The following is a 13,487-nucleotide window of genomic DNA, read 5'->3' as shown; positions in this document are numbered from 1 at the left end:
GCTTGGCTCCGTAATAATACCAGTATCCTCAGCCTCAATACAATCACATACTTCTTCTTCATCGATGGTTTGTGAACAGTCATGTGGCGTAGATGAGTCTATGTCACGTCCACTTGGTGGTAAGTAAAGACCATGTACTGGACACAGACACGGCTGATTGCATATACATTCTTCGGGGCAGGGTCTGCCACACTGTTCCGAAGTACCTTCGTAAGCTGTACCTGCGTCATAACGATTAGAAGTGTCGCATGGCGGACTAGATGGTTCGCCACACTTTTTCGTATCAGCAATTAAAGCAAATGTCGCTATCTCTTCAATCAGTTCTAGATCGCCAATACAACTACATGACATTTTTTTCGTTGGTTCACATGGGCTCTTGGGCGGAGCAAGTAACATTTCTTGTTTCGCCGTGATACATTTTTCTGTCAGCTCAGGCCGGTTTGGAATTGGTAATTTCTGTTTTTGTGGTTTTTGTGGTGCATTTGGTATTTGTCCTCCACAAGTGCCACATGGTGCACAGGTTAATAGGTTTGGTGTGATGATGAGATTACATGGCAATTGTAGTGGAATGTTGACAGGTTGTGCTATTGTCTGTTGTTGGCATTCAGACAGTTCTGTTTGAGTTTTGGAAGCGGATGGACTTGTACCCTTACGACTGGGAGTGAAAGTTATTTTAATGCCCGAACTGAATGGTCCATTATCTGCAGCTGCTTTCTCCTCGCCCAGTGCACCAATATTGCGTATTTTTGCTTGTTTTTCCACCCCACAGCCACATCCACTACCATTCTCTTCTGCCTTAGTGATTAATTGTACGACCTCACGCAAGAGTTGTAGTATTGCGACATTACGTGGCGGCGAATTGGTAGGTTTTTTCTCTGGAGTCGGCGTTGAACATTCACAATCTACAAAACCATTTTTTGCGCCCTTTGTGTTACCACCTTTCGACTTGTTTCCGGTTAAGGGTACGGCACAATCGTCTCGTTCCGAAGATGCCGAGCTCAGGGAGTAGAACTCTTCATCACTTGCAGAACTTTTGCCGGGTATGCACATAGCTGCCATGCCGCTAGGCAAGCGTATTTCATAGGATGGCAGTGCTGGTGTATGTGCTGAGGAGATCGAAATTTCGAATGGACAACGACAACTCAATTGACCACCCGATTCGGATGTAGAGCGAGTAAAATAGTTTTTAATGTAGGGTGCCGTGAATGGGGCGCTCGCAGCTTGCGAGGTTTGGGATGCTTGCGAGGTTTGGGAGGGTTGTGAGGTTTGAGAGACTGGTGAACTTGATTTACTATTGCTCGACGTGTTTTCCGTGGGCTGGTCAAGTAAACTAGTTGTTAATGGTTCGGGAAGCTGTTGTGTGTTGGCTTGCGATTCTTGTTGATGCTGTTGCTGTCGATGCAACGATTGCTCTTGTTGTTGCTGTTGGTGCAAAAATTGTTGTTGTTGGTAGAAAGTTTGATGTTGCTGTAAAGCTTGCTGTTGTTGGTACAAAGACTGCTGCTGTTGCTTTTCTTGTATTAGTTGCAAAGCTTGTTGCTGTTGTTGCTGATACTGTGCCTGCTGATATTGCATCGATTGATGTTGATGCTGTTGCCGTTGTAGATTTTGTTGTTGCTGCTGCTGCTGCTGCTGTTGTTGCTGCGGCTTTTGCGTTTGCTGCTGTAGATGCTGGTTTTGTTGCTGTTGTCGTTGTTGTTGATAACCACGTTGACATGAATATTGCACGGGTGATAACTGTTGTACTGGCACTGTTGGCGGCTGTGTATTGCAACTGGCATTGGCGTTATTGTTTTTGTTGTTGTTGGGTGGGTTTGCAGGTCCATTGGTGTCCATAATAACACGATAATTGGATGGATAATTAATGCAGGACATTGTACCGTATTGCGCATGTGGTTCTATACGTAATTTAATGGTTTGAGCGGCACTACTTAGATCCGGGTTATTTCGGTGAGTATCAGTTTGGGAGCACTTTTCTGCAGTGCCTGTAAACAAAAATGGTAAAATACAATAGACAAATTGCCGAAAACCGCAAATTAGAGAACACAAAATATTTTGACAAAATCTTCGAATTAGTTCAATAATTTTGAATTTTTTAAATTTCGTCCGCTTATCCGTGTCAAATGAAATATAAAAAAATTGTAGAGAAAAAATTTTTGAAATTTGTTTGTCGTCGATTTGGAGTGATTCCACCATAGATTGGGGGTGAAAAAAAAAAATGTGTACGCTTTTATTTTTTATTTAATTCATGTTTAGAAAACTCTCCAAAGTATTCAGATAACTTAATATACAAATGCCATAAGGAACCTAAGAGCCTGAGGAGAATTGTGATCAATCAGCAAAGGAAAATCCATAAAAAATCGTGACTTTGCCGTTTTCAATTCCGATAGCTTATAATTTAAATATTTTACTTAAAATCTTTATCTAAGACCTAGTTTTCATATAACGAAATTATCTTCATTTTTGTACTTAACTCCTAATCGTTAATTACATAACTAGATTTCCCACATAAATTTTTCCCCTCGATAATCGGTAATTATGAATAAATTTTAGAGATGCAGATTTGTTTTCATAGAAAGAGAGTGTAATCTCTAATTGGAACCACAAAATAAAAATTTGAAAGAAAATAATCTAGTTGTCAGGGATGGAACATATGCAAACGCGTAGATTATCTATTGATGTTTTATTGTAGATAAAGGTTGCTATGTACTTTATCTCCTTCGATAGAAAGTCGAAAACATTTTTGATTGATCAACTTTTAAATCAATTTTTTGTTGATTTTGAAACCGGATAATTGCCATACAACACAGGTAATAAAATTGTTGATATTGATCAAATTCGCTATCAATTTCGTTGCATGAAGGCAATTGATTGGTATACGCTTGGTTCAGCCGTTTAAATAGATCAATTTTGTTTGGTAATTTATTTGAAAGAACTAAGTCACTATACAAAAATTTTAAGTACAAATTGTAGAAAAAAGGAAATTCCAAATTATTCACAAGCGTCGTCTGAACAGAATAAAGGGGGATTTATGAGTATACAAATGTAAACAAATGCAGTAATCGCAGCATATTGAATTGATTCAATAGTTGCATGCAATTATTGCATGTCCGTTTGCACCATTCAAGCTTCAAAATCAATCCGAAATTTAATTAGAAATGGATCAATGTAAACATCCTTTTACTTAAAGTTAAAATCAATCGATTAAAATAATTTACAAAACATTGCGATCAATATGAACGAGCGAGTCGATATTTTGTTAACAATCATTTTCATAATATAATACATAATATATACAACAAGGTTTTTCAATTAGAATTTTTCTAAGCGGGGTCGCCGCTCGGCAGTGTTTGGCAAGCGCTCCGGGTGTATTTCTGCCATGAAAAGCTCTCAGTGAAAACTCATCTTCCTTGCAGATGCCGTTCGGAGTCGGCATATAACATGTAGGTCCCGTCCGGCCGATTTGTAGGGAAAATCAATAGGAGCATGACGCAAATTGGAAGAGAAGCTCGGCCTGAGATCTCTTCCGAGGTTATCGCGCCTTACATTTATTTTTATTAATCATTTTCATGCAACTGAAATTGATTGTAAAATTGATCAAACCTGTGTGGGATTGAAAAAATATGATTCAAAAGTTGGCTGCCTTCAAATTTTGTAACATGAGATCAAGTGCCGAAATCAACCAAATATTGATTTTGTAATTGAATAATGTAAACAGTTGTCAACCTTCGACCGAAGAAGATTTTGGGTATAAAATTTTTCTCATGCAATTCAAATCCAACATTGATCGAAAAAAATTATTAATAAAATAATACAAAAAAAAAATTTTAAGAATTCATGACCTTAACACCGGCTTATAATAATTGAATTTTCAATTATTATGTTTTCTAAGAGAAACTGAAAAGAATGAAACATTTACTGGCATATTGCTATGGAACCATTTCGAAAACCGCCAACATAATCATCAGGCAATTTTGTAATGTTGTTTCAGTATCTCTTAGAAAACATAATAATTGATGAATGAATGAATGAATCATGAATTCTTAAATATAAGTATAAACTGAACACACCATTAAACAAACATACAACAAATTTTAAGTCGAACGGTTTTACTTAAAACAATATTTACATAAAGTAATAATAATACTAAAAGCTAGAAAATAATTAGGTAGGTCCTAGGTACTAGTCATCACACTCCTCATCAATCTAGGGCGTTGGTCAAACAATTCAATAAAAGAGTTGGCGCGTGAAATTTCTAAAAATGTGAGGCATAGCATAACTTGATTAAGGTTCAGTTGGTCTTACTTATGACTATCAATAGAAATTTTATCAATAGATAATTTTATTTAATTGTCTGATCAACGGGCTAGATTGATGAGGAGTGTGATGACTTGTACCTAGGACCTACCTATAATGTAGTCGTTGAAGATATTATGATGAAATTTGGCAGGAACGTTACTACTATTATTATATACGTGCCAAATAAAAATTAGCAAAATTGGATGAAGAACACGCCCACTTTTTAAAAAAAAATTTTTTTAAATTCAAATTTTAACAAAAAATTTTATATCTTTACTGTATATAAGTAAATTAAGTCAAAATTCAACCCCAGTAATGATATGATGCAACAAAATACAAAAATAAAAGAAAATTTCAAAATGGGCGTGGCTCCGCCCATTTTCATTTAGTTTGTCTAGAATACTTTTAATGCCATAAGTCGAACAAAAATTTACCAATCCTTCTCAAATTTGGTAGGGGCATAGATTCTATGACGGTAACTATACTCTGTGAAAAAGGGCGAAATCGGTGGAAGCCACGCCCAGTTTTTATACACAGTCCACCGTCTGTCCTTCCGCTCGGCCGTTAACACAATAACTTGAGCAAAAACCGATATATCTTTACTAAACTTAGCTCACGTACTTATCTGAACTCACTTTATCTTGTTATAAAAAATGGCCGAAATCCGACCATAACCACGCCCACTTTATCGATATCGAAAATTACGAAAAATGAAAAAAATGCCATAATTCTATACCAAATACGAAAAAAGGGATGAAACATGGTAACTGGATTGGTTTATTGACGCAAAATATAACTTTAGAAAAAACTTTGTAAAATGGGTGTGACACCTACCATATTAAGTAGAAGAAAATGAAAAAGTTCTACAAGGCGAAATCAACAGCCCATGGAATCTTGGTAGGAATACTGTTAGTGGTATTGCATATATAAATAAATTAGCAGTACCCGACAGATGATTTTCTGGATCACCTGGTCCACATTTTGGTCGATATCGCGAGAACGCCTTCACATATACATCTAAGGGCCACTCGCTTTTAAAACCCTCATTAATACCTTTAATTTGATATCCATATCGTACAAACACATTCTAGAGTCACCCCTGGCCCACCCTAATGGCGATATCTCGAAAAGGCGTCCACCTATAGACCTAATGCCTACTCCCTCTTAAAATGCTCAGTAACACCTTTCGTTTGATACCCATATCGTACAAACATTCTAGAGTCACCCCTGGCCCACCCTAATGGCGATATCTCGAAAAGGCGTCCACCTGTAGACCTAATGTCCACTCCCTCTTAAAATGCTCAGTAACACCTTTCGTTTGATACCCATATCGTACAAACATTCTAGAGTCACCCCTGGCCCACCCTAATGGCGATATCTCGAAAATGCGTCCACCTATAGACCTAATGCCCACTCCCTCTGAAAATGCTCAGTAACACCTTTCGTTTGATACCCATATCGTACAAACATTCTAGAGTCACCCTTGGTCCACCTTTATGGCGATATCTCGAAAAGGCGTCCACCTATAGAAGAACTAAGGATTACTCCCTTTTAAAATACTCATTACCACCTTTCATTTGATACCCATATCGTACAAACACATTCTAGAGTCACCCTGGCCCACCCTAATGGCGATATCTCGAAAAGGCGTACACCTATAGACCTAATGCCCACTCCCTCTTAAAATGGTCAGTAACACCTTTCGTTTGATACCCATATCGTACAAACATTCTAGAGTCACCCCTGGCCCACCCTAATGGCGATATCTCGAAAATGCGTCCACCTATAGACCTAATGCCCACTCCCTCTTGAAATGCTCAGTAACACCTTTCGTTTGATACCCATATCGTACAAACATTCTAGAGTCACCCTTGGTCCACCTTTATGGCGATATCTCGAAAAGGCGTCCACCTATAGAAGAACTAAGGATTACTCCCTTTTAAAATACTCATTACCACCTTTCATTTGATACCCATATCGTACAAACACATTCTAGAGTCACCCTGGCCCACCCTAATGGCGATATCTCGAAAAGGCGTACACCTATAGACCTAATGCCCACTCCCTCTTAAAATGGTCAGTAACACATTTCGTTTGATACCCATATCGTACAAACATTCCAGAGTCACCCTTGGTCCACCTTTATGGCGATATCTCGAAAAGCCATCCACCTATAGAACTAAGGATTACTCCCTTTTAAAATACTCATTACCACCTTTCATTTGATACGCATATCGTACAAACACATTCTAGAGTCACCCTGGCCCACCCTAATGGCGATATCTTTTAAAAAAAAATTTTTTTAAATTCAAATTTTAACAAAAAATTTTATATCTTTACTGTATATAAGTAAATTAAGTCAAAATTCAACCCCAGTAATGATATGATGCAACAAAATACAAAAATAAAAGAAAATTTCAAAATGGGCGTGGCTCCGCCCATTTTCATTTAGTTTGTCTAGAATACTTTTAATGCCATAAGTCGAACAAAAATTTACCAATCCTTCTCAAATTTGGTAGGGGCATAGATTCTATGACGGTAACTATACTCTGTGAAAAAGGGCGAAATCGGTGGAAGCCACGCCCAGTTTTTATACACAGTCCACCGTCTGTCCTTCCGTAAGTAACACCTTTCGTTTGATACCCATATCGTACAAACATTCTAGAGTCACCCCTGGCCCACCCTAATGGCGATATCTCGAAAATGCGTCCACCTATAGACCTAATGCCCACTCCCTATGAAAATGCTCAGTAACACCTTTCGTTTGATACCCATATCGTACAAACATTCTAGAGTCACCCTTGGTCCACCTTTATGGCGATATCTCGAAAAGGCGTCCACCTATAGAAGAACTAAGGATTACTCCCTTTTAAAATACTCATTACCACCTTTCATTTGATACCCATATCGTACAAACACATTCTAGAGTCACCCTGGCCCACCCTAATGGCGATATCTCGAAAAGGCGTACACCTATAGACCTAATGCCCACTCCCTCTTAAAATGGTCAGTAACACCTTTCGTTTGATACCCATATCGTACAAACATTCTAGAGTCACCCCTGGCCCACCCTAATGGCGATATCTCGAAAATGCGTCCACCTATAGACCTAATGCCCACTCCCTCTTGAAATGCTCAGTAACACCTTTCGTTTGATACCCATATCGTACAAACATTCCAGAGTCACCCTTGGTCCACCTTTATGGCGATATCTCGAAAAGCCATCCACCTATAGAACTAAGGATTACTCCCTTTTAAAATACTCATTACCACCTTTCATTTGATACGCATATCGTACAAACACATTCTAGAGTCACCCTGGCCCACCCTAATGGCGATATCTTGAAAAGGCGTCCACCTATAGACCTAATGCCCACTCCCTCTTAAAATGCTCAGTAACACCTTTCGTTTTATACCCATATCGTACAAACATTCTAGAGTCACCCCTGGCCCACCCTAATGGCGATATCTCGAAAAGGCGTCCACCTATAGACCTAATGCCCACTCCCTCTTAAAATGCTCAGTAACACCTTTCATTTGATTCCCATATCGTACAGACACATTCTAGAGACACCCCTGGTCCACCTTTATGGCGATATCTCGAAACGGCGTCCACCTATGGAACTAAGGATCACTCCTTTTCAAAATACTCATTAACATATTTCATTTGATACCCATATCATACAAACATATTCTAGAGTCACCCATGGTCCACCTTTATGGCGATTTCTCGAAAAGGCGTTCACCTATAGAACTAAAGCCCATTCCCTTTTAAAATACTCATTACCACCTTTCATTTGATACCCATATCGTACAAACACATTCTAGAGTCACCCCTGGTCCACCTTAATGGCGATATCTCGAAAAGGCGTCCACCGATAGACCTAAGGCCCACTCCCTCTTAAAATGCTCAGTAACACCTTTCATTTGATACCCATATCGTACAAACAAATTCTAGAGTCAGCCCTGGTCCACCTTTATGGCGATATCCCTAAATGGCGTCCATCCATAGAACTATGGCCTACTCTCTCTTAAAATACTCTTTAATACCTTCCATTTGATACACATGTCATACAACCACATTCCAGGGTTACCCTAGGTTCATTTTCCTACATGGTGATTTTCCTTATTTTGTCTCCATAGCTCTCAACTGAGTATGTAATGTTCGGTTACACCCGAACTTAGCCTTCCTTACTTGTTTTCTTACATTTTACTTTTTCGCAAAAAAATACACTTGCGTTTATGCTTATGTGCTTATCTCAAAAAGGGCGCCTGTTTTAACACAATTAATTAATATTTCAGTCCATCGCACAAATAATTATTTTTTTACAGTAAATACACGCAATTTAATAAACAGAATCGGACGATAAAATTGAACACGGCCGAATTTATCGGCAGTGGAAAACGACAACGGCCGACAACAATTCGGTGATCGGTTGAAATGTATACACGCTTATCTCAATACATGTGTTTATATTCATCGGACGATTACGACCGGCATCGAGCGGTCAAAATCGGTGGCTGTGTAAGCGTACCGTAATACTTACTCACTTGTCATACAAACTTGCATTTGGAGGCATAAGCACATGCAAATATGCAAGAGTAAGAATGCAAATCAACAAATGTGAGGTGTCAAATTCAATGTAGTTTTTGTTTCAAAGTTTGTCAAAGTTGGTTCTAGCACCAGCCAATATATACTACACTAACAATAGACAGCATTATAAGTTGTTACTATACTAAATAAAAACATACCAAGTTTCAAGTTCAAGATTCTCATTCTGTGCGCTTTTTATTATACTCATAATTTACAATTATCAATTAATTTAATATTATTATTACGTTTTACTTTTTATTATAGTTAACTTAATTTTTTTATTCTGCAATGGACTAGGATTACCTTCGATATTATAAAAAGCCTCGAAAACCCCTAAAAGTATACTAAAAAATGACAGCTACATTGTAGTACTCGCACGTGTGTATTCAACAACATCTTCCAAACGAACTGGTTCACCGCGAACTTTCTCACGCAACTCTTCATTGGGAGTCCACATTTCTACACCGAACATTTCCAAATATTTTGCCTCAGCTCTCTCACGACAAGGACAACAATCAAAATAGGATGTATTACTGCATTTGGCACGCGATGTATAATCCATAAATATCGAACCTTTTGCACAACATTTGCATACCTTAATTTTTTCATGTTTGATCCGATCGGTTTGACTATCGGTGGGACGTTTACGCCAAGGGCATAAACAGCAACCACAATTCTTTGGACAAAATACTTTACCATCTTCGTCGATAAGTGGACTTGGATCGTAACGACATGGTGAACAAATATGGATGTCTTTGTGCTGGGGTAAAGCTTTGTAGTATTTGGGTCCTATTTCTGGAAAACAAGAACAAACTTCCTTTGGTTTTGAAATTAAGCATGTATCGCAAGTATAATCATTTACTGGTGTTGGTGGTGGCGATGGTGGTTGTGAAGTCAAACAAGTGCCACAAGTTGTTGATGGTGTTGAAGGTTGTGTATGGCTAAGACACGGTGACGCTTGAGTTGCCGGCGTGGGACGTATGGGTAAGAAACATTTTCCACAAGTTCGATTGGTATTCGAGGACGTTGCGACTTTAGATGGCGCAGTTTGGTTTAAATCTTGTGCACCAACAGCACCGTATTTTCCACATGGTTGAGCGCCAATTGGATGCTCTACGACTGCTGATGGCACTGCTTGTGTATGTTCAAAGCTTGATCCTGCTAATTTGCTACAAATATCACACGGCTCTCTTATAGGTATCTCTGGTTGTGCTGTGCGTACTCTTTTACATATGTGACAAAGTTCGGGTGAAACCGCAACTGGTTCCTTTTTACATATATTACATGGAGTTTTTGGTGCTTCTTGTTTTTGGGGTTCAGCAGCACGTGAACAAATATCACAGGGTTGCTTGTGCATACTCATAACCGATGGGGCTGATGAAGATGTTTTTATTTCACAGGGTGCTATGTCAGCAGTTGCTGGTGCAGCTGCAACTCTCGAGCATATGCCGCATGGACCTTTTTCCGGCAGTGGAGGTGGAGTTGCGACACTCCTAGTACATATACCACAGGGTCCTTTTTCTATAACTGGTTTTGAGGCTGGTGCTGCACTCCGAGAACATATACCACAGGGACCCTTTTCTACTAATGGCGGTGGTGCTGCACCTCTAGAGCATACGATACAGGGACTTTTCTTGTCCTTTAGGGCTGGTGTAGAGACTTTTGAACACACTCCACAAGGTCCCTTTATAATTATCTCAGATGCTTCTGGGCCACGTCCGCATATCCTACATGGACCTTTCACTTCTGTTGCTTTTGGTGGTGGTGGATCACGTCCACATACTCCACATGGTACTTTTATATCCGCATTCGATGGGGCTACACCAGGCCCGCATTTACCACATGGACATTTCGCTTCTGTTACTGAAGGTGCTGTACCTCGTCCACATACACCACATGGTCCTTCTATATCCGCAGCCGATGGAGCTGCAATTTTTCCAAATTTTGCACATGGTGCTTTCTGTATTGTTATGGGCGTAGTTGCGTCTTTGGAACATATAGCGCATGAAGGTTTTCCCACTACTGAAGGTGGAGGCGCGCCTTTGGAACAAATGTCGCATGGCTCTTTTTTAGCAGCCATTGGAAAAGTTTCTGCACCACGAACTCCAAACGGACCTTTTTGCACGGTCATTGAACAAATTCCACTAGGCACGGATGCCGCTTCCATTGGTGGTACTTGCTCTGCTGCTGCTGCCTTCACTGAGCAATCTCCACATAAACCGTTAACCAACTTAGCTGGTGGCTCTACATTTCTTGCACACATTTTGCAACGTTTTCCTTCAACATCGTCTTCAAACCGTTTCGACTGCTGCATTCTTGGTGGTACACGAATTAACGAGCATACACCACAAGAACCGCCTGGTTGCTTGGGAGCTGATGGTACGTTTGGTGTTGACATTTTTTGTGTTTGTTCTATTGATTTGTTATCAATTTTCGTACACTTGCCACATGGTCCTTTCACTTTAATTAATGGTTCCTCTAGTGGTGGAGGTGGAGGTGGTGCTGCTTTGCCGCCGCGCATGCACATGCCGCACGGGCCTCCTGAAAAACCCTTTGAATCTTCTTCTTTTTGCTGTGGTGGTACAAGCACTACGAGTGATATTGTGGGATAATCATCCTCAAGTTTATCTGAAGCTTTTCCACATGCGCCTTTCTTCTGAGGCGCCATTGGTGGCTCGGTTTGTTTGGTTGTCGACGGCGGCAATAACATTCCTTTGGAGCAAATTTTACATGCACATTCACCTCTTTTTCCACATAATACGCAAAGCCCTCGGCTTTCTGTTTCTGATTTCACATTGGTCACAGACGGCATAGATGATTTGTTAACTGGCGCATGAGATGGTGTTGTGAATGGGCCAGATGCAGGCGCTTGATGCTTACTCCGCGAGCAGACTGCATCAACATCCGGTTTCGATTGTGACTTCCTAACATCTAGATACGGCAACGGTGCTGGTGCGTGGGCTTGTATTTGTACTTTCGATGTTCCAACTTGACTTTGCGGTGGCATGGGTATGCTGAACTCCTGAACGCCTGGAATAGGAAATTGTAGTTGACCAGGTAGTAAGCCAGCCATTCTTTGCAGAAAAGCTGCATGCAAATCAAAGTCTGGTCCAGGTCCTTCCATCGATGCACCTACAGAAAAAAAGAATTTTATATGAATTATGTATTAAAAAAAATATTTTTATTTTGTTATGCCGCCTTACAATTCACAGCTTGTGGGCGTGTTCCGGTAATAATAGCTGTACGTATGGGTTCTATTGAATTGTACATACATGGCACGCCATGGTCACGCTCCTGTCTACGTCCTTCATATGACAGTTGTGACGGTGTGTAGGCTATATGTTGTTGACTTTGGTTTCCATTTCCTTGTAAATGTAGCTTTAATGGTATTGTAAATGTTATCGGATCAATTCGTATATTTGGCGTTGGTGTTGATTTATTGCCGGCAACTTTTGCTGTAACCTCTAATTGTAGAATACGCGTTTGTGGTTTTATATTGCGCACATCACAACGACAACGCGAACCGCAACCTCTACGCGCCCCACGTCCACCACTTTCGAATTCGACAAGGAGTGCTTGCGCATTCACAATAACTTGTTTTAACGCATCACGAAACATTTTCGAATCTTTACAACGCGGTGGTGTCGAGGCCACTGGCCCACTACCACTCTTGCTTGTTGATATAACAGCATTAATAGCAATATTGTTTGTTTGATTTATTTCATCATCGCTATAACAATCATAGAAGATATCATACTCACTAGGAGTTTCCGAGAAGTTTGGTTCCACATATAATATCTGTGTAGATGTCATGCCACAGCCCAGATGTGGTGAGACCACTGGCTTAATTGGCGCCGCTCCCGGTCTTGCAGTTGACATCGCCGGCGGCGTTCGATTTGCTGCCCTATTTATGTGTGTGCACCTGCCTTTACTGCCACATGTTGCTCGCGTACATGCCCTCCTCTCTCCATCCATTGTGCAATTTTTTGCCAAATATTTAATTTTTTCCCAATCTTTTTTTGTTTTACAGAGAATTTTGACTTACAGAAAATTGTTTTAAATGAAAATTATAGAAATAGAATTTATTTCTTCCTTTTCGGTTTGACGACTGGGAAAATTGTAAAAGTGTTCATTTTAAAAACTCCAAACTGTTCAATATAGCGATGTAGATTTAGATATATTTGTTACGGTACAAATTAATGTAAAAAAGTTGTAGCTTTCGAGACAGAGAAACCCATCAAGCGATCGCATAACGAACAAGCAGGTCTTTTATTAAAAACCAACCATTTGAAAAGACTGATACCGTTGCGTATACGGAACATTTTTATACTCAGCTGAGCAACGCTCACAGAGTATATTAATTTTGTTTGCATAACGGTAATCCGTAACGGCATAAACTAATCGAGATAGATATAGACTTCTATATATCAAAATTATCCGTGCGAAAATTTTGAGGTATCTTAATGAAATTTGGTATGTTCCTGGGCACTCATCTCAGATCGCAATTTAAAATGAACGAAATCGGACTATAACCACGCCCACTTCTTCGATATCGAAAATTTCGAAAAACCGAAAATGTGCGATAATTCATTAC

General features: G+C 39.7%; 2 protein-coding genes across 6 annotated transcripts in view; both read right to left on the bottom strand.

The window, feature by feature from the left end:
- Positions 1–1,798: 1,798 nt before the first annotated feature.
- Pif1A (PFTAIRE-interacting factor 1A) overlaps positions 1,799–13,487 on the bottom strand; it is a 463,696-nt gene continuing 452,007 nt past the window's right edge. For all 4 annotated transcript variants that reach the window (XM_067788419.1, XM_067788427.1, XM_067788408.1 and 1 more), the window contains one exon: positions 1,799–1,985. In XM_067788419.1, the coding sequence (XP_067644520.1) occupies positions 1,932–1,985 (54 nt within the window). In that variant the 3' untranslated portion in view covers positions 1,799–1,931. The remainder of the gene's footprint in view (positions 1,986–13,487) is intronic.
- Positions 9,056–13,399, bottom strand: LOC137237930 (uncharacterized). Of its 2 annotated transcripts, XM_067762444.1 has the most exons (3): positions 12,097–13,399; positions 9,756–12,025; positions 9,551–9,688 (listed from the first exon to the last, which is right to left on the bottom strand). In XM_067762444.1, exons 1-3 carry the CDS (start codon positions 12,866–12,868, stop codon positions 9,683–9,685), a joined length of 3,048 nt encoding a protein of 1,015 aa, XP_067618545.1. In that variant the 5' UTR covers positions 12,869–13,399; the 3' UTR covers positions 9,551–9,682. The 2 variants fall into 2 exon arrangements, with proteins under 2 accessions (XP_067618456.1, XP_067618545.1); XM_067762355.1 differs by having other exon boundaries at positions 9,056–12,025.

Source organism: Eurosta solidaginis, chromosome 1 (genome assembly GCF_040869045.1).
Source record: "Eurosta solidaginis isolate ZX-2024a chromosome 1, ASM4086904v1, whole genome shotgun sequence".
In the NCBI taxonomy this organism is placed as follows: Eukaryota; Metazoa; Arthropoda; class Insecta; order Diptera; family Tephritidae; genus Eurosta; species Eurosta solidaginis.
The sequence above is the reverse complement of the archived record's forward strand: the minus strand, read 5'-3'. Positions and strand labels throughout refer to the sequence as shown.